Source organism: Pan paniscus, chromosome 18 (genome assembly GCF_029289425.2).
Source record: "Pan paniscus chromosome 18, NHGRI_mPanPan1-v2.0_pri, whole genome shotgun sequence".
NCBI lineage: Eukaryota > Metazoa > Chordata > Mammalia > Primates > Hominidae > Pan > Pan paniscus.
This window is the reverse complement of record NC_073267.2, coordinates 32,049,931-32,069,627: the sequence shown is the minus strand read 5'-3', so window position 1 is coordinate 32,069,627 and position 19,697 is coordinate 32,049,931. Positions and strand designations below refer to the sequence as shown.

The window sequence follows — 19,697 nt, the reverse complement described above, 5'->3', positions numbered from 1 at the left end:
AGTTCCTTGTCAACTTTTGGTGGTGTTGGTCTTTTTTTGAGAGGGAGTCTCGCTCTGTTGCCAAGGCTGGAGTGCAGTGGTGCAATCTTGGCTCACTGCAACTGCCACCTCCCAGGATCAAGCGATTCTACCTCAGCCTCCCGAGTAGCTGGGATTACAGGTGCCCGCCACCACTTCCGACTAATTTTTGTAATTTAGTAGAGATAGGGTTTCACCATGTTGGCCAGGCTGGTCTCAAACTCCTGACCTCAAGTGATCTGCCTGCCTCAGCCTCCCAAAGTGCTGAGATTACAGGAGTGAGCCATCATGCCGGCGGTGGTATTGGTCTTTTAAACTTTTTTTTGTGTTTGTTTTTTGAGGCAGGGTCTTGCACTGTCACCTAGACTGAGTGTAGTGGCATGATCATGGCCCGCAGTAGCCTCAAATTCCCAGGTTCAAGTGATCCTCCCACCTCAGCCTCCATAGTAGCTGGGACTACAGGCATCTGCCACCATAGCTGGGACTACAGGCATGTGCCACCATGCCTGGCTAGTTTTTTATTTTTTGTAGAGACAGGGTCTCACTATGTTGCCCAGGCTGGTCTCAAAGATCTTTTAGGGGTGTGTGTGTGTGTGTGTGTGTCTCTTTTATGGGGTGTGTGTGTATCTTTTAGGGGGTGTGTGTGTGTGTATCTTTTAGGGGGTGTGTGTGTGTGTATCTTTTAGGGGGTGTGTGTGTGTGTGTGTGTGTGTGTGTGTGTGTGTTTTGAGACAGAGTCTCGCTCTGTTGCCCAGGCTGGAGTGCAGTGGTGCAATCTTGGCTCACTACAACCTCCATCTCCCAGGTTCAAGCCATTCTCCTCCCTCACCATCCCATGTAGCTGGGATTATAGGCACGTGCCACCACACCAGGCTAATTTTTGTATATTTAATAGAGACAAGATTTCACTATGTTGGCCAGGCTGGTCTTGAACCTCAGGTGACCCACCCACCTCAGCCTCCCAAAGTGCTGGGATTACAGGCGTGAGCCACCACAACCGGCCACTCAAAGGTCTTTTAAATTTTAGTTGGTTGTCTAATGGTATCTCATTGTGGTGTTAGTTTGCATTTCCCTGGTGACTATTGATATTGGCTACTTTTTTACTTTTTTATGTTTATTGGCCATTTATCTTTCATGAAATAATAAATATCTAGTCAGTTCTTGCCCATTTAAAACAATTGGATTGTTCACTTTATTGAGTTGTAGGAGTGCCTTATCTATCCTGGATAGCTAGTCCTGTGTCAGAATTTTTTTTTTTTTTTTTTTTTTTTTGGAGACGGAGTCTCGCTCTGTCGGCAGGCTGGAGTGCAGTGGCGCGATCTTGACGACTCACTACAACCTCTGCTTCCCAGGTTCAGGCAATTCTCCTGCCTCAGCCTCCCGAGTAGCTGGGACTACAGGCGCCCACCACCATGCCCAGCTAATTTTTTTTATTTTTTAGTATCCGTGTTGGCCAGGATGGTCTCGATCTCTTGACCTCATGATCCGCCCGCCTCACCCTCCCAAAGTGCAGGGATTACAGGCATGAGCCACTGCGCCCGGCCCAGTTTTTTCTTTTATAGTAATTATTTTCTGGATCCTGTCTAAAAAACCTTTGCCTAACTGAAATTCATGAAGACTTTTTAAATTTCTCTCTTTTTTCTTTTTGTAAGTTGCTATGGGTGTTAGCTTTTACATTTAGTCTTATAGTTGGTCTTGGTTTGATTTTTGCATCTGGTGAGGTTGGGATCAGGGTTTCTTTTTCCTCCATATGGATACCTAGTTGTTCTAGCATCATTTGTAGAAAAGACTTCTTTTCCCCTATTGTATTGCTTTGGTGTCTTTGTGGAAAACAATATGAAAAACCACATTACCTATAAGAGTAGGTGTTTTTCAGGTCATTCCCTCTGTCCCATTCATTTACCTTTTTGTCTGTCCTTATACTATCTTCATTGCTGTGCAACATAGCAAAACCCTGTCTCTACAAAAAATACAGAAACGAGTCAGGCATAGTGGTGCACGCCTGTAGTCCCACCTACTCAGGAGGCTGAGGTAGGAGGATTGCTTGAGCTCAGGAGGTCGAGGCTGCAGGAGCCACGATCACGCCAGTGCACTCTAGCCTGGGCAACAGAGCAAGACTGTCTCAAAAAGAAAAGAAATACCCGGTTACTTCTCCTTCATTCTATTCATATAATGAATAACTATGAGTTCATTATTGTGTGTTTTTTGTTTTTTGAAAAAGGGTGTCACTCTGTCACCCAAGCTGGAGTGCAGTGGCGCGATCTCGGCTCACTGCAATCTCTGCCTCCCAGGCTCAAGCAATTCTCCTGCCTCAGCCTCTCGAGTAGCTGGGATTACAGGTGCACATCACCACTACCCGGCTAACTTTTGTATTTTTAGTAGAGACGGGGTTTCACCATGTTGGGCAGGCTGCTCTTGAACTCCTGACCCCACGATCCACCCACCTCGGCCTCCCAAAGTGCTGGGATTACAGGCATGAGCCACCACACCCAGCCGAGTTCATTACATTTTTATACCAACCTTTTATTCCTGAAGTATATCCAGTTTGGTCATGTATATTGTCTCTTTTATATTATATATTGCTGGATTCTGTCGCTAACATTTTTAAGGCTTTTTGCATGTAAGCTTATGACTGGTATTGATCTCCACATTTTTGTTGTTATGACTACACTTAGCCTTTCCCCCCAAGATTTGTACCACTTACCGTCTCCCCTGTCTTAATTAGTGCCAAGTCTCTCTTCCCAGTTGCTTAGACCAGAAACCTTGGAGTCATTCTTGATTCGAACTTTTCCCTCATATACTGTATCTGATTCCCCAGCCATTCCTGTTCACAGTCCATGATGAGAACACTTCTGTCACTTCTGCTTGTACCCTCTGCTCTCAGCCACCATCATCTGCCTTTGTGTCCCTTCAGTCCCTTTGTTCTGTTCATAATACAGATTAACCCTGTTCAGTTATGTCAGATCATATTACCTGTTTGCTCAAAACCTTCCCATGGTTTCTTGTCTTAAAACTCATAACAAGGCCAGGCACGGCGGCTCACACTTGTAATCCCAGCACTTCGGGAGGCCGAGGCGGGTGGATCACGAGGTCAAGAGGTCGAGACCATCCTGGCTAACACGGTGAAACCCTGTCTCTACTAAAAATACAAAAAATTAGCCGGGCGTGGTGGCGGGCGCCTGTAGTCCCAGCTACTCGGAGAGGCTGAGGCAGGAGAATGGCGTGATCCCGGGAGGCGGAGCTTGCAATGAGCCAAGATCACGCCGCTGCACTCCAGCCTGGGTGACAGAGTGAGACTCCGTCTCCAAAAAAACAAAAAACAAAAAACTCATACAGGGCTGGTGCTCGCCCATCCCCCAGCTTGTGGTGGCATCTTTTCCCAGCCCTAGCTGTGTCACGCCCCTTGTTTCTTGAATATGCCTGGCCCGGTTCTTCCACAGGATCACTGCGTTTATTTTTCCTTTTTATAGGATATTCTTTCCCCAGATGCCTGCATGACTTGCTCTCTCTTTAGGTCTTTATTCAAACATTCTTTCCCAATGAGGCCTTCTGTAGTTATATGAACATTTGAGCCTCCACCACTGCGCAGACTGCCTTCCTGGCTCCGTCCTCTGCTTTATTTTTCTTCTCAGCATGAGTCACCATCCTCGTAGTGCAGCTCTCTTGCCCACCACACCCCACCCCTAGACATAAGCTCCATGCAGACTGGGGACTTGTCTGTTTTGCTCTCCCTCCCCAGCCTAGTGCTCAGCACATAGTAGGCACTTGAAGTAGATTTGTTTAGTTTTGTTTTTGTTTTTTATCTTTAGCGATGGGGTATCTCCATGTTGCTCAGGCCCATCTTGAACCCCTGGGCTCAAGTGATCCTCCCACCTTAGCCTCCCAAAGTGCTGGGATTACAGGTGTGAGCCACTGCTACCCGGCTTAGTTATGGAATAAATGAAGACTTGTCTTGCAGCTGTCATCTCTGAGTGCATTATGACCCTTTGCCCCCAGATCCTTTACAACCGCACCATGGTGCAGCTGGGCATCTGTGCCTTCCGCCAAGGCCTGACCAAGGACGCACACAACGCCCTGCTGGACATCCAGTCGAGTGGCCGAGCCAAGGAGCTTCTGGGCCAGGGCCTGCTGCTGCGCAGCCTGCAGGAGCGCAACCAGGAGCAGGAGAAGGTGGAGCGGCGCCGTCAGGTCCCCTTCCACCTGCACATCAACCTGGAGCTGCTGGAGTGTGTCTACCTGGTGTCTGCCATGCTCCTGGAGATCCCCTACATGGCCGCCCATGAGAGCGATGCCCGCCGACGCATGATCAGCAAGCAGTTCCACCACCAGCTGCGCGTGGGCGAGCGACAGCCCCTGCTGGGTGAGTGTGGAGCTCCAGGGTTCAGCAGGCTGCCTCGCTCCCTGATTACACATAAGGATTAAGAGAAGTGAAGGGAGTAACTCTCCCACCACTCGACTCATCTGATTTAATGACACCTCCTCTGCCTGGCACTGTGCTAAGTGTTTTACAAATAATTATTTAATCTGCATTAGTAATAACCCTATGCCGGTAGGTACTAGTAATACCCTTTTTCCCAGTGGAGAAACTGAGGCACAGAGAAGTTAAGTGACTTGCCCGAGTTTAATGCAGCTCATGTGTACCTCTGATCTTTCTTTCCCTTTTCTTCCCTTCATGTACATTATATTCCAGCCAAACCAACTATCGTAGAGCCATATCGTTCAAGAGGCTAACGTTGATTCCTTTGGCCCCTTTTGAAGGACAGATCCTGCAGGGTTGCAGTGAGTGGTGACTCACTGGAAAGGAATTGAGCTGCGCCCTTCCTGTGACATTGGCCCACAGGAGGGCTTGACGAGTGAGCTGAGCCCAGTGTCCACAGCCACATCCCCCTACAGATTTGTCCTCTCCTGGTCATGTGTATGTTTGGGCTAAAGGGCAAGTTCCCTTAGGCACATTTTGTTTGGCTTATGTAGTGAGATTTACTTTGTGGGGAAATTTCCCATGAAAATCGGAATTTTCATGTCTTAGAATATTGGCAATCTGTCGCTCCTGGCCCTGCCTTCCTGCAGAGCTAGCCTTGGCTGGAGCTGAAGTAGCAGCGATGGGAAAGGGCTGTCTGCTTCTCCACAGTCCCTGCCTCTCAATTTCTCCCTACAGTGGTTCCAAAAGCCAGTTTCCATCAGCCCTGCACTGTTGTTCAGCCTATAGAGAAATATTCTTTGAGCCCCTAAACTTGCCTTTTTCTTTCTTTTTTTTTTTTTTTTTTTTCGAGACGGAGCCTCACTGTTGCCCAGACTGGCGTGCAGTGGTGCAGTCTCAGCTCACCGCAATCTCCACCTCCTGGGTTCAAGTGATTCTGCTGCCTCAGCCTCTCGAGTAGCTGAGACTACAGGCCCCCGCCACCATGTCCAGCTAATTTTTTGTATTTTTAGTAGAGATGGGGTTTCTTCATGTTGGCCAGGCTGGTCTCGAATTCCTGACCTCAGGTGGCCCGCCCACCTCGGCTTCCCAAAGTGCTGGGATTACAGGTGTGAGCCACCGCGCCCAGACCAACCTTGCCTTTTGCAAGTGTTAATATGGTTAAAATGGAGGTTCATCCAGGAGGGCTGTGTGCCTCTCCTTACACTCTTACACTTAGCCCTGCTCCTATGGTTCCATTTGGACCTGATCCCCGTTCGCATTGAGCTTGCCGTTCTTGCTGTGGAGTCTGCGTGTTTGTGTTTCACTGTCTGCCACCCATTTCTAGCTGTAGAACTTTTGCACTTTGTCTACCCTGAATTCCAGTTACTATGGCGTACCATGTCTTACCTTCCTGGCTTGTCTTAGGATTGTATTTGGGGGCCTGAGTTCATAATTAATATATAAACTTGTGATTTTAGAGATAATTTTGACCGGGGCTAAGTTTTTTAAGGAAAAGAAGTGAGCTGCTTGGAAGAATAATAAGCTGGCAACAGTGTAATTGATGCATGGGAATGGCACCATTCATGAAGGTGATGTGAGTCAGGAAGGGTTGGTAATTCCATTCCAGTTGAGCTGGAAGAGGTGGTTTTGTTTTGTTTTGTTTTGTTTTTTGAGACAGAGTCTCGCTCTGTAGCCCAGGCTGGAGTGCAGTGGCAAGATCTCAGCTCACTGCAAATTCTGCCTCCCGGGTTCAAGCAATTTTCCTGCCTCAGCCTCCCGAGTAGTTGGGATTACAGGCGTGTGCCAATATGCCTGGCTAATTTTTGTATTTTTAGTAGAGACGAGGTTTTGCCATGCTGGCCAGGCTGGTCTCCAACTCCTGACCTCAGATGATCCGCCTCCCAAAGTGCTGGGATTATTAGAGGTGTGAGCCACCACGCCTGGCTGGAAGAGGTGTTTTTAGGTCAAGGAAGCTGACGAGAATCTTATGAAAGCCGTGGGCCTTTTTCCTAGGAAGAATGTACATGAGGACATGTGCACAATTTGTCAACATTTTTGAGGGTTTCGGCAGTCCCCTGAAGTGCATCTATGGACTGATTGAGTTCAAACATTTGTGCAGATGGAGTGGCTTGGGCGACTACGTGGCTGTTTGGTGGAGAGGCGGGGAGAGTCTCTAGTATGGTTTGCTCCTCCAGCCTCTGTTCCTCCTTAAAGAGTGCTAATGGAACTTGTCCCAAGTTCCCTAGGCCCTGCCTCATTCCCACCCTTTCAGGTCCCCCTGAGTCCATGCGGGAACATGTGGTCGCTGCCTCCAAGGCAATGAAGATGGGTGACTGGAAGACCTGTCACAGTTTTATCATCAATGAGAAGATGAATGGGAAAGTGTGGGACCTTTTCCCCGAGGCTGACAAAGTCCGCACCATGCTGGTTAGGTGAGCAGACAGAGAGGCCATGATGGGTCGGGGAAGAAGAGACTGGTTGGTCCCCTTCCCTGAGGCCCTGTTGTGTCTTCTGTCCCCTCTTCCCACAGGAAGATCCAGGAAGAGTCACTGAGGACCTACCTCTTCACCTACAGCAGTGTCTATGACTCCATCAGGTAGGCGGGGCCCTGGGGACACAGAAGGGCCCCAGCCTTGTGGGCAAGTGTCCTGATTGCCCCTGCCCTCTGCCTTCTTTCTTCCCAGCATGGAGACGCTGTCAGACATGTTTGAGCTGGATCTGCCCACTGTGCACTCCATCATCAGCAAAATGATCATTAATGAGGAGCTGATGGTAGGGGCCGGGGTGGGAAGCGGGCAGGTGGAGCCATGGAGGGATTGGAGCAGAGGGGCCTGATCTGTGTCGTGTCCCCTCCTCTGCCTTGGCGCCTGTCAGGCCTCCCTGGACCAGCCAACACAGACAGTGGTGATGCACCGCACTGAGCCCACTGCCCAGCAGAACCTGGCTCTGCAGCTGGCCGAGAAGCTGGGCAGCCTGGTGGAGAACAACGAACGGGTGTTTGACCACAAGCAGGGCACCTACGGGGGCTACTTCCGAGGTGAGTACTTTGGCTCCTCTCCTTGCCCAGCTCCTGGTGCCCTCACCGCCTCTCACCTGGCATTCCCTCCCCTTCCTTCCCATCTCTCTCCTACAGACCAGAAGGACGGCTACCGCAAAAACGAGGGCTACATGCGCCGCGGTGGCTACCGCCAGCAGCAGTCTCAGACGGCCTACTGAGCTCTCCACTCTGTTTCCCGCCTAGACCATCCAACCTTGAAGTCCTAAACCACACCTCAGTCACTAAAGGTCTGTTTAAAGTTGTTCTGGTTGATTGCTTGTTGCCACAAAGGTGTGTTGAGCCCATTCATTTGCTGATTATATTTCTGAGCTGCTACCACATGACAGACACAAGGCTCAGATGAAGAGGTGAATTGAACACGTTCCTGACCTCAAAGAGCCTGCTGCTTTTTGACATTTAACAGAAAATTATAGTAACATAAGTTATAATGGGTGTTTTAAAAGGCCAGTCGCAGTGGCTCACGCCTGTAATCCCAGCACTTTAGGAGGCCCGGGTGGGCAGATCACAAGGTTGGGAGTTTCAGACCAGCCTGGCCAACATAGTGAACCCCCCTCTCTACTAAAAATACAAAAATTAGCCGGGCATGGAGGCACATGCCTGTAGTCCCAGCCGCTTGGGAGGCTGAGGCAGGAGAATCGCTTGAACCCATGAGGTGGAGGTTGCAGTGAGCCAAGATCACACCACTGCTCTCCAGCCTGGGCAACAAAGCGAGACGCCATCTCAAAAAGAAAGTCACAGATGTATTGAGGATGTGACCGGGGGTGGAACATCAGGAAGACAGTAGTGACAGTTGGACCCTGAGGGTTCACCAGGCAGGGAGAAGGGAGAGCTGGTCTAGACCAGCGTGGATGCACTGTTACCTGTTCATAACAAGACAGGTGCCATCAGTAAGAGGGTGCATTGAGAGACTGGGCCTTTGCTCTGATATCTAAGCATGTGGTTGTTTTCTGATCATTTAAGTTTATTGTGTTTTTTGTTTGCTTGCTTTTTGTTTGTTTGTTTTTGAGACAGAGTCTCACTCTGTCGCCCAGGCTGGAGTGCAGTGGCACGATCTCAGCTCACTGCAAGCTCCGCCTCCCGGGTTCACACCGTTCTCCTGCCTCAGCCTCCCAAGGAGCTGGGACTACAGGCACCCAACACCACGCCTGGCTAAATTTTTGTATTTTTTTTTTTTTTTTTAGTAGAGACGGGGTTTTGCCATGTTAGCCAGGATGGTCTCCATCTCCTGACCTCGTGATCCACCCGCCTCCACCTCCCAAAGTGCTGGGATTACAGGCGTGAGCCACCGCGCCCGGCCTTATTGTGTTTTACATAAGTATGGGTCCACAGCAGATTGGATTTTTTTTTTTAAGACATGGGATCTTGCTGTGTTGCCCAGGCTGGTCTTGAACTCCTGGACTCAAGCAATCCTCCCACCTCAGCCTTCTAAGTAACTGGGACTACAGGTATGCATCACCATGCCTGGTCTAGATTGGAAATTTTTTTTAAATGATCCTTTACCACATTTGAGAAGCACTGATGTAGGCAGAGGGAAAAAGTGCAAGCTCAAAGGGTTGGAGAAGTGAGATAGTGGCATGATTAGTGTAACGCACGTGTGGAGCATGTGCAGGAGATGCACTGGAGACTTACCCGGGCCGTCTCTTAAAACTTTCAATGCTCTGGGTTTTTATAAACAAATTCACAGCTGGGGCTGGGCGCAGTGGCTCACACCTGAAATCCGAGCACTGTGGGAGGCCGAGGCGGGACGATCACTTGAGGCCAGTAGCAGGGCACAAAAATTTTTTTTTTTTTTTTTTTTTTTTTTTTTTTAGTATTTATTGATCATTCTTGGGTGTTTATCGGAGAGGGGGATTTGGCAGGGTCATAGGACAATAGTGGAGGGAAGGTCAGCAGATAAACGTGAACAAGGGTCTCTGGTTTTCCTAGGCAGAGGGCCCTGCGGCCTTCCGCAGCGTTTGTATCCCTGGGTACTTGAGATTAGGGAGTGGTGATGACTGTTAACGAGCACGCTGCCTTCAAGCATCTGTTTAACAAAGCACATCTTGCACCGCCCTTAATCCTTTTCACCCTGAGTGGACACAGCATATGTTTCAGAGAGCACGGGGTTGGGGGTAAGGTTATAGATTAACAGCATCCCAAGGCAGAAGAATTTTTCTTAGTACAGAACAAAATGGAGTCTCCTATGTCTACTTCTTTCTACACACGCACAGTAACAATCTGATCTCTCTCTCTTTTCCCCACATTTCCCCCTTTTCTATTTGACAAAACCGCCATCGTCATCATGGCCCATTCTCAATGAGCTGTTGGGTACACCTCCCAGATGGGGTGGCGGCCGGGCAGAGGGGCTCCTCACCTCCCAGATGGGGCGGCCGGGCAGAGGTGCCCACCTCCCGGACAGGGTGGCAGCTGGGTGGGGGGCTGCCCCCCACCTCCCTCCCAGATGGGGCGGCTGGCCGGGCGGGGGCTGCCCCCCACCTCCCTCCCGGACGGGGCGGCTGGCCGGGCGGAGGCTGCCCCCACCTCTCTCCCGGACGGGGCGGCTGGCCGGGCGGGGGGGCTGACCCCCCCCACCTCCCTCTCGGACGGGGCGGCTGGCCTGGAGGGGGCTGACCCCCACCTCCCTCCCGGACGGGGTGGCTGCCGGGCGGAGGGGCTCCTCACTTCTCAGACGGGGCGGTCGCCAGGCAGAGGGTCTCCTCACTTCTCAGATGGGGCAGCCGGGCAGAGACGCTCCTCACCTCCCAGACGGGGTCGCGGCCGGGCAGAGGCACTCCCCACATCTCAGACGATGGGCGGCCTGGCAGAGATGCTCCTCACCTCCCAGATGGGATGGCGGCCGGGCAGAGACGCTCCTCACTTTCCAGACTGGGCAGCCAGGCAGAGGGGCTCCTCACATCCCAGATGATGGGCGGCCAGGCAGAGACGCTCCTCACTTCCCAGACGGGGTGGCGGCCGGGCAGAGGCTGCAATCTCGGCACTTTGGGAGGCCAAGGCAGGCGGTTGGGAGGTGGAGGTTGTAGCGAGCCGAGATCACGGCACTACACTCCAGCCTGGGCACCATTGAGCACTGAGTGAACGAGACTCCGTCTGCAATCCCAGCACCTCGGGAGGCCGAGGCTGGCGGATCACTAGCGGTTAGGAGCTGGAGACCGGCCCGGCCAACACAGCGAAACCCCGTCTCCACCAAAAGAATACGAAAACTAGTCAGGCGTGGCGGCGCGCGCCTGCAATCGCAGGCACTCAGCAGCCTGAGGCAGGAGAATGAGGCAGGGAGGTTGCAGTGAGCCGAGATGGCAGCAGTACAGTCCAGCTTCGGCTCGGCATCAGAGGGAGACTGTGGAAAGAGAGGGAGAGGGAGACTGTGGGGAGGGGGAGGGAGAGGGAGAGCTTGTTTCTAATAAATATACAAAATCAGCAAGGCATGGTGGCGCATTCCTGTAATTGCAGCTACTTGGGAGGGTGAAGCAGGAGAATCGCTTGAACCCAGGAGGCAGAGGTTGCAGTGAGCTGAGATCGTGCTATTGCACTCCAGCCTGGGCAACAAGAGTGAAACTCCATCTCAAAACAAAAAAACAAAAAAAACCACACGAAAATAAAACGGCATTTAGAGTTGAAAGCTTCGCCTTCCTCTCTGGATGGTGAGTCCTCACTCTCCCAGCAGTCCACGCCTCTGCCTCAAACCTCCATGGCTCCCAAGAGTCTGGATAAAGCTAAGGAGTCTCAACGCACCCCAAGTCCTGGGGGTAGTCAGCCCCTCTCACCCCTCCCTCATCCTCTCACACAAGAGTTTTTTACTGTCCCTCCAGTTATGCCTGGTCACGCAGACACTCTGCTGCTCAAATGCCCTCACCCCATCCTCAGCCTGCTCCCAGGCCACCTCCCTCCAGAATCCACCCTGCCTGCCAGGTGGCCATAGGGACCCTCGCCATACTGTCTGCTTGTGGCAGTGCCCTCCGGCCTAGGGGGTCTTCCAGAGCAGATCTCTGGCCTAGCGCAGTGGCTCATGCCTGTAATCTCAGCACTTTCAGAGGCCAAGGCGGGTGGATCACCTGAGGTCAGGAGTTCGAGACCAGCCTTGCTAACATGGTGAAACCCCGTCTCTACTAAAAATACAAAAATTAGCCAGGTGTGGTGGTGCACGCCTGTAGTCCCAGCTACTCAGGAGGCTGAGGCAGGAGAATCTCTTGGACCTGGGAGGTGGAGGTTGCAGTGAGCTGAAATGGTGCCACTGCACTCCAGCCTGGGCAACAGTGAGACTCTGTCTTAAAAAAAAAAAAAAAAAAAAAAATCTCTGATATAAGCTCCCCTGGCACACAGTGAGCTTCCAGAAATGGTCCCTCGACCTCTAAATCCACCAAGACCCAGGGAACACGCCCACTCTGAGCACCCTGACAATGTCCCAGTCCCAACACAGTACCCTGAAGCTGTCCCCAAAGTTTCCCCTGCCACACTCCCTGACCACTCTGGTATCTCAGAGCCCTAGCAACAGCCCTATAGAGGGAGGGTTCTAGGCATGGGGCAGGCATGAGCACTGTGCTTATAACGAAGCAAAACACTCCCTCTGTGCCAACATAGGTGGGGCAGGTCACGCTGGGGTCTGTTTGCCCTGTCTGCCCACTGCAGCCTCCTCGGGGAGGGCCAGGGTTGTCTGTGCATCCTGTGAGCCCCAGGGTCTATGTGCACATATGTGTGTCTGTGCCTTTCTCTCTCTCTCTCAGTGTGTGTGTGTGTGTGTGTGTGTACACGGCGCATCTGAATTGTCCTGAGTGCTGTCTCGGGTATCCTTGAGCTGTGTGTGCATGTGTCCCCCTAGCGGTATATCAGTATTTTTTCCTGTGGGAGCTGCACACCGTGAGCTGCACACCTGAGGGCCAGGTGAGTCTGGGGCTGGTCCTGTGCCTGCGTATCTGTGTGCTGGCGGTGTCTGCATAGTATTCTGTGGCTACATGTATCTGTGCACCCCAGAAATGGGCAGTCACCCAGGAGACCTCTCTACAGTGACCCCAAATGATGGATAGTGAGATAGGGACAGTATGATCTGTATTTTTTTTTTGGTCACAGGGGTTTGTTGTACAGGGGCACAATATATTCTTCTCCCACCCCCAAGCCGGGCCCTTTCTGCCCCTGCTCCTCCCACCCTCTGGTGTCTCACATCTCAGGGACAGGTGGAATGAAGGATAAGTTCGCGGACCCCAGATCAGGACAAGCGGGAAGCTTCCAGGCTGCTGGAGAGGGTCACAGCCGGTTAGGGGAGGGAGCCAGGAGAGGACTCTGTGGCCCCGGGGAAGGGCTGGGCTAGTTCTGGGTCCCTGGGAGGAGTGAGTGGGGGGCCCTGCAGAGGGCTGGGACCCAGAGTGTGGGTGAGCATTAGAAGAGCGAGCTGGGGGCTCTAGGGCAACTAGGAACTTGAAGAGGGATGGGAGGCAGGGCTGCTGGGTCCCTAGGAAGGGCTGGAGGAATCCCGGAACGCCTGAGTTCCGGGAAAGCCCCTTTCTCACTTACCCTCGCCGGACCCAGGGCCAGGTCCAAGCAGCAGCAGCAGCAGCAGCTACGGGAGCCGCAGGAGCAGCATGATTGGCAGGCGCACAGGTAGCAGCCCCATCGGAGGGTGGCAGAGGTGGGACGGTGCTGCCGGGCCGCCGGAGGCAGCAATCCCAGCGGACACACACCCTGGCTGCCACGCCTCGGCCCGGCCCTCGACCTCACCTTCCCTCGGGGCCCAGGCGGAACCAGCTAGGGGTGGGCACCTGGGGCGGCGCAAAGGCATCCTGATCTCTGCATCTTGGTCACTGAAGGGGCTCGAGAGGCCATGGGGTGCTGGGGACAGGACTGGGAGTCAGGCCCAGGAAAGTCTCCTCGGAATAAGGGAGGAAAAGGCGCTCTTTTGATGTTATTATTCCCCCAGCCCCTCCCCCGCTCACCTGGGCGCCCAAAGGGGACAGAAGACTTGGAGGAGGGGTAGTCATGAATTTCCTTTGCATTTTATTTCATTTGGCCGGGCGCGAGGTGGCTCACGCCTGTAATCCCAGCACTTTGGAAGGCCGAGGCTGGTGGATCACCTGAGGTCAGGAGTTCAAAACCAGCCTGGCCAACATGGCGAAGCCGTCTCTACTAAAAACACAAAAATTAGCAGGGCGTGGTGGTGCGGACCTACAATCCCAGCTACTTGGGAGGCTGAGGCACAGGAATCACTTGAACACGGAAGGTGGAGGTTGCAGTGAACCAAGATCACTCCACTGCACTCCAGCCTGGGTGAGAGCCAGACTCCGTCTCTTTCTCTCTCCCTCCCTCTCTCTCTCTCTCTGTCAGTCTAGAGTTGATTGTCCCCAGTCAGTCTCTCTCTCTCAGTCGAGAGAGGGGTTGGGGGGGACGGAGGATGGGCACAGGGCTCACGCCTGTAATCCCAGCACTTTGGGACACTGAGGCGGGTGGATCACCTGAGGTCAGGAGTTTGAGACCAGCCTGGCCAACATGATGAAACCCTGTCTCTACTAAAAATACAAAAAATTCCCTGGGTATGGTGTTGGGCGCCTATAAACCCAACTACTCAGGAGGCTGAGGCAGGAGAATCACTTGAACCTAGGAGGCAGAAATTGCAGTGAGCCAAGATCGCACCACTGCACGCCAGCCTGGGCAACAAGAGTAAAACCCTGTCACACACACACAGACACACATACACACACACACACACACACACACACACAAAAATTAACCAGGCATGGTGGCATGTGCCTGTAGTCTCAGCGGCTCAGGAGACTGAGGTACAAGAATTGCTTGAATTTGGGAGGTGAAGGTTGCAGTGATCCAAGATTGCGCTATTCCACTCCAGCTGGAGCGAGAAGACCGAGACTCCATATCAAAAAAAAAAAAAGTCTCTGTCTCAAAAAAAAAAAAAAAACAACAACAAAAAAAACAATAAAAACCAGAAGTCTTGATCTGTGATCTTGGGAAAAGCTGTTCACATCAAGGATGCCATCTTCTTCCAGCGAAAAACTTCCCTCTTGTGAGATTATGAACCCAAAGTTCAAGGTCCTGAAGTTTTGCTGTAGTGTGGATGGCAAGGACGTTCTTTCTCTGATGTTCTCAGAAGATCCAATCTTCAGGTTCTAGATTGTGAAGGAATTGATTGTCCCCAGTCAGTGAGCCATAAAAAGCTTTCAGTATCTGGTGAAAATACACCGTACCATAGATCTACTGTTATAATATCAGCCCTCTTGCATGGGAAAGCAACCAGAAAACATGCATTGAAAATGACAATTGACAATTGAAATGTTCAAATTGCCCATGAGGTAGCCAAATGCACCTGAAGCTTTGATTGTCTTCCCAGGAACATGGATTTGACAAACGAAACATTGGTTATGAACTATTTTAGCAATTTATAAGTCAGCATAGAAATACATATTTAATTTGGATCATTTTATCTTTTCCATGATGAGTCATGGAATGCAGAGCCTTTTATTTTTTGTTTTTAGACAGAGTTTCATTCTTGTTGCCCAGGTTGGAGTGCAATGGTGCTATCTCGGCTCACCGCAACCTCTGCCTCCTGGGTTCAAGCGACTCTCCTGCCTCAGCCTCCCGAGTAGCTGGGATTACAGGCATGAGCCACCACGCCTGGCTAATTTTTTGTATTTTTAGTACAGATGGGGTTTCACCATGGTCTCGATCTCCTGACCTCGTGATCCACCCACCTTGGCCTCCCAAACTGCTGGGGTTACAGGCTTGAGCCACTGTGCCCAGCTTAATTTTTGTACTTTTAGTAGAGACACGGTTTCACCATGTTGGCCAGGATGGTCTCCATCTCTTGACCTCATGATCTGCCTGCATTGGCCTCCCAAAGTGTTGGGATTACAAGCATGAGCCACCACACCCGGCCCCCCTTTTTTTTGAGATGCAGTTTCGCTCTTGTTGCCCAGGCTGGAGTGCAATGGCGTGATTTCAGCTCACTGCAACCTCCGCCTCCTGGCTTCAAGCAATTCTCCTGCCTCAGCCTCCCAAGTAGCTAGGATTACAGGCATGCCCCACCACACCTGGCTAATTTTGTATTTTTTTTTTTTTTTAACTAGAGATGGGGTTCCACCATGTTGGTCAGGCTGGTCTTGAACTCTTGACCTCAAGTGATCCACTCACCTCGGCCTCCCAAAGTGTTAGGATTACAGGCGTGAGCCACTGCACCCGGCCAGCATTTTCTTATAGTAAAGAAAGTGAAACCATGGGTTGTTGAAAGAAGGAAGAAAGGTAGAGCGTGAATCTTGGTAGGAAAAAGAAGGAAAGCAAAAGGAAACAAAAACTTCCAGCTGTGGCGCAATCTTGGCTCACTGCAAGCTCCGCCTCCTGGATTCTCACCATTCTCCTGCCTCAGCCTCCTGAGTAGTAGCTGGGACTACAGGCGCCCGCCACAACGCCTGGCTAATTTTTGTGTTTTTAGTAGAGACGGGGTTTCACTGTGTTAGCCAGGATGATCTTGATCTCCTGACCTTGTGATCCGCCCGCCTCGGCCTCCCAAAGTGCTGGGATTACAGGCGTGAGCCACCACGCCCGGCCTGAACCCCTGTCATTTTTTAGCAGAAACTTTCAGAGTCAGTAAGTGGCCAGGCATGTCTCTTTTTTTTGTGCCACAGGACTCTGGATGTTTCCAATGCAGACTAATCCAAGGCTGCTGTGGATGTGTCCTGTGGGAGAGAAATCGACTTTGTCGATTTCTCTATGGAGAATGGGGGGTGCACCAGGCAGGATGACTCATGCCTGTAATTCCAGCACTTTGGGAGCCCAAGGCTGGTGGATCACTTCAGGCCAGGGGTTCAAGACCAGCCTGGCTAACACAGTGAAACCCCGTCTCTACTAAAAATACAAAAATTAGCCAGGTGTGGTGGGGCATGCCTGTAATGCCAGCTACTCAGGAGGCTGAGGCAGGAAAATTGCTTGAACCAGGAGGTGGAGGTTGTAGTGAGCCAAGGTCACGCCACTGCCCTCCTGCCTGGGCAACAGAGCGAGATTCTTATCTCCATAAAACGAAACAAAGCAAAACAAAGGGAGAGAGAATGGAGGTTGCCTGTGACTGCATCATAATCTTGTTTATGCTGACTGATGCATTAGAGGTACTAATGGCATGAGAGGAACAATTTCCTGAGACACAGTTTACTGACCATGAATTTCCTCAAAACCCTTGAGAGCAGGCTTCTCAGGAGGAGACTCAGTGTGGAATCCCTTGCCAAGGTAGACCCTGGTTCTGTAGCAGGACGAGCCACAGACAAATCTCCTCAGACACCGGATTAAAGAAGGAAAAGGTTTATTTGGCCAGGAGCGTCAGCAGATTTGTGTCTTAAGACCCGAGCTCCCCGAAAAAGAAATTCTTGGCCTTTTTAAAGGCTTACAACTTTAAAGGGTCCACGTGAAAGTGTCGTGATAAATCGAGCAAGCATGGGGAAGGTGAGTGGGGGCTACATGCATCAGCTAACAGAACAGAAAGTTTTGCAATGCTTTTTCATACAATGTCTGGAATTTACAGATAACACAAGTAGTTTAGGTCAGGGGTTGATATCATCATTATTATTATTTTTAACTCCTGTGGCAGGTGGTGGTGCCAAGGTGTCTGGCTACTTATCTTACTTTTGTTTCTAAATTTTTGCTTTCTCTCTTTCCTCCTGTCTTGTGAACTAGGCAAGATGGTGGGAGGAGGGCAGCCGGAGTAGTAGTGGTCTCCTTCCTTAGTTCAGGTTCCAGCTACAAACACTTACCACCTGTGAGACCTTGGGCAGTTCACATCCCCTCTCTGTGGCTCAGTCTGCTCAACTGTAAAATAGGTTAAATCCTGAAAGATCAAAATCCCTCACATCTAAAATCTCAAAAATCACAGTCCCAAAGTGATCGTTCTTGTTGCCCAGGCTGAAGTGCAATGGTGTGATCTCAGCTCACTGCAACCTCCGCCTCCCAGGTTCAAGTGCTTCTCCTGCCTCAGCCTCACGAGTAGCTGGGATTACAGGTGTGCACCACCATGCCTGCCTTATTTTTTGTCTTTTTAGTAGAGACAGGCTTTCACCCTGTTGCTCAGGCTGGTCTCGAACTCCTGACCTCAGAAGATCCACCTACTTCAGCTTCCCAAATTGCTGGGATTATAGGCATGAGCCATGGTGCCCGGCCCCTTATTTTATTTATTTATTTTTTTGAGTTTTGCTCTGTCACCCAGGCTGGATTGTAGTGGCACGATCTCAGCTCACTGAAACCTTCGCCTCCTGGGTTCAAGCAATTCTCTGTCTCGGCCTCCCGAGTAGCTGGAATTACAGGCGTCCGCCACTACGCTGGCTAATTTTTGCATTTTTAGTAGAGACGGGGTTTCATCATCTTGGCCAGGCTGGTCTTGAACTCCTGACCTCGTAATCCACCCGCCTAGGCCTCTCAAAGTGCTGTGATTACAGGCATGAGCCATTGTGTCTGACCCCTTACGTTTTTTAAAAACAACTTTATTGAAATAGAATTCACGTAGCATACAACTTCCCCATTTAAGGCATACAATTCAATGGCTTTTAGTATATTCACAAATCCTTTCTTTTTGTGTATATGTACCACATTTTCTTTGTCCGTTCATCTGTTGATGGATACTTAGGTTGATTTTGTATTTTGGCTGTTTTGAATAGTGCTGCAATAAACATAGGAGTGCAGATGTGTCTTTGAGATACTGAGTTTCTGTCTTGTGGACTTATACCCAGCAGTGTGATTGCCGAATTATACGGTAGTTCTATTTTTAGCTTATTGAGGACCCTCCATGCAGTTTTCCGTAGTGGATAAGCTATTTTACATTCCCACCGGCCAGGCGCGGTGGCTCACACTGGTAATCCCAGCTCTTTGGGAGGCTGCGGCGGGAGAATAACGAGGTCAAGATATCAAAAACATCCTGGCCAAAATGGTGAAACCCCATCTCTACTAAAAACACAAAAAACAGCTGGGCGTGGTGGCAAACGCCTGTAGTCCCAGCTACTCGGGAGGCTGAGGCAGGAGAATGCTGGAACCCGGGAGGCGGAGGTTGCAGTGAGCCGAGATCCGCGCCATTGCACTACTCCAGCCTGGGCGACAGAGAGAGAGACTCTGTCTCAAAACAAACAAACAAACAAAAAACATTCCCACCAAGTGTTTGAGTGCTCCTGTTTCTCTGCGTCCTTGTCAGCATTTGTTGTTTTCTGACTTTTTGATAGTCGCCATTTTAGTTGAGGTTAGATGAAATTTTACTGGGTTTTGATGTGCACTTCTGTGATGATTAGTGATGTTAAGTTTGCATATACCTGTTGGCCACTTGTATGTCTTCTGTTGGAAAATAGCCATTGAGATCTTTTGCCTTTTTTTTTTTTTTTTTTTTTTTGCCAATGCTGTCGTTTATTGCGCGGAGTGGGGGCGTGGGGGTTAGTGGGGCGTGGGGGTCGTGATGGGGGCACTGCTGCCTCGGTTCGTCAGTACATTAATCACGGCGGCGGGACTCCAGCCTTTGCAGCCTCACCCACGCACCCTGCGCAGCCAGGACGGCCCGCCCCTCGGCGCAGGTGCTGGAGTGAGCCGGGGCACTGCTCCGGGAGGTCACCGCGGGACGCGTGTGGACGGCGGCTGGGCAGGTTATTGCGTGAGCGCGGTGGGAGCAGCGGGAAGCCGGAGGGCCAAGTATTGCACTTAGAATAACAATCCTCATCAGACGGCGGGCTACCTAGAGGGCAGGGGGCGGGCAGGGCTCCACAGCCGGCTCCTCTCCGCCACTGGGTCGCCCTGTCCCTATCTTACAGCTGGGGAAACTGAGGCACCGAGGTGGAGGGAGCCCCCTCACACGCGAGGCCGCCGCCGGGGGCAGGGGCGATGGGGGTGGGCGCAGGGCGATGAGGGGGGACGGCCGGGGGCTCGGAGGGGACTGCTCCCCAGCCAGTGTAGTCAGTCCGACTACGGCTACCTACGTCTCGTCTATAGCTTCTTGAGGGGCTGGCGGCCGGGGCAGCGCAATGACAGCGCTTTGGTCTGGATGACACCCCGCCCCGGGCCAGCCTGGGCCCCGCAGGGCAGTTGGTGAGGGTCACAAGTTGGACCAGAAGCGCGAGCACGGAGAGTCCTGTGGGTCCAAGCCGCGGGCGGCACCGGGCGAGGCCGAGTCCATGCGGTCCGGGCTGGGCGCCGCGCTCGGGGCAGCGGGCCTGGGCCCCAGGCGAGGCATGGACCTGCTGGCCCGGCCCGCCGTGGCTGTTGTCCATTTTT

General features: G+C 51.6%; 1 protein-coding gene across 6 annotated transcripts in view; it reads left to right on the top strand.

Moving 5' to 3' along the window:
• The window catches only part of LOC129394188 (eukaryotic translation initiation factor 3 subunit C), a 42,990-nt gene that overhangs the window by 17,227 nt on the left and 6,066 nt on the right, over positions 1–19,697 (top strand). For 3 of the 6 annotated variants that reach the window (XM_055099653.2, XM_055099654.2, XM_063597465.1), the window contains 6 exons: positions 4,015–4,378; positions 6,690–6,849; positions 6,948–7,013; positions 7,102–7,189; positions 7,292–7,454; positions 7,551–7,716. In XM_055099653.2, coding sequence (XP_054955628.2) covers positions 4,015–4,378; positions 6,690–6,849; positions 6,948–7,013; positions 7,102–7,189; positions 7,292–7,454; positions 7,551–7,633 — 924 coding nt within the window. In that variant the 3' untranslated portion in view covers positions 7,634–7,716. Of the gene's footprint in view, positions 1–4,014; positions 4,379–6,689; positions 6,850–6,947; positions 7,014–7,101; positions 7,190–7,291; positions 7,455–7,550; positions 7,717–10,183; positions 18,131–19,697 lie in introns of those variants that run through there. The other 3 variants (XR_010110221.1, XR_010110222.1, XR_008621358.2) reach the window with 2 other exon arrangements.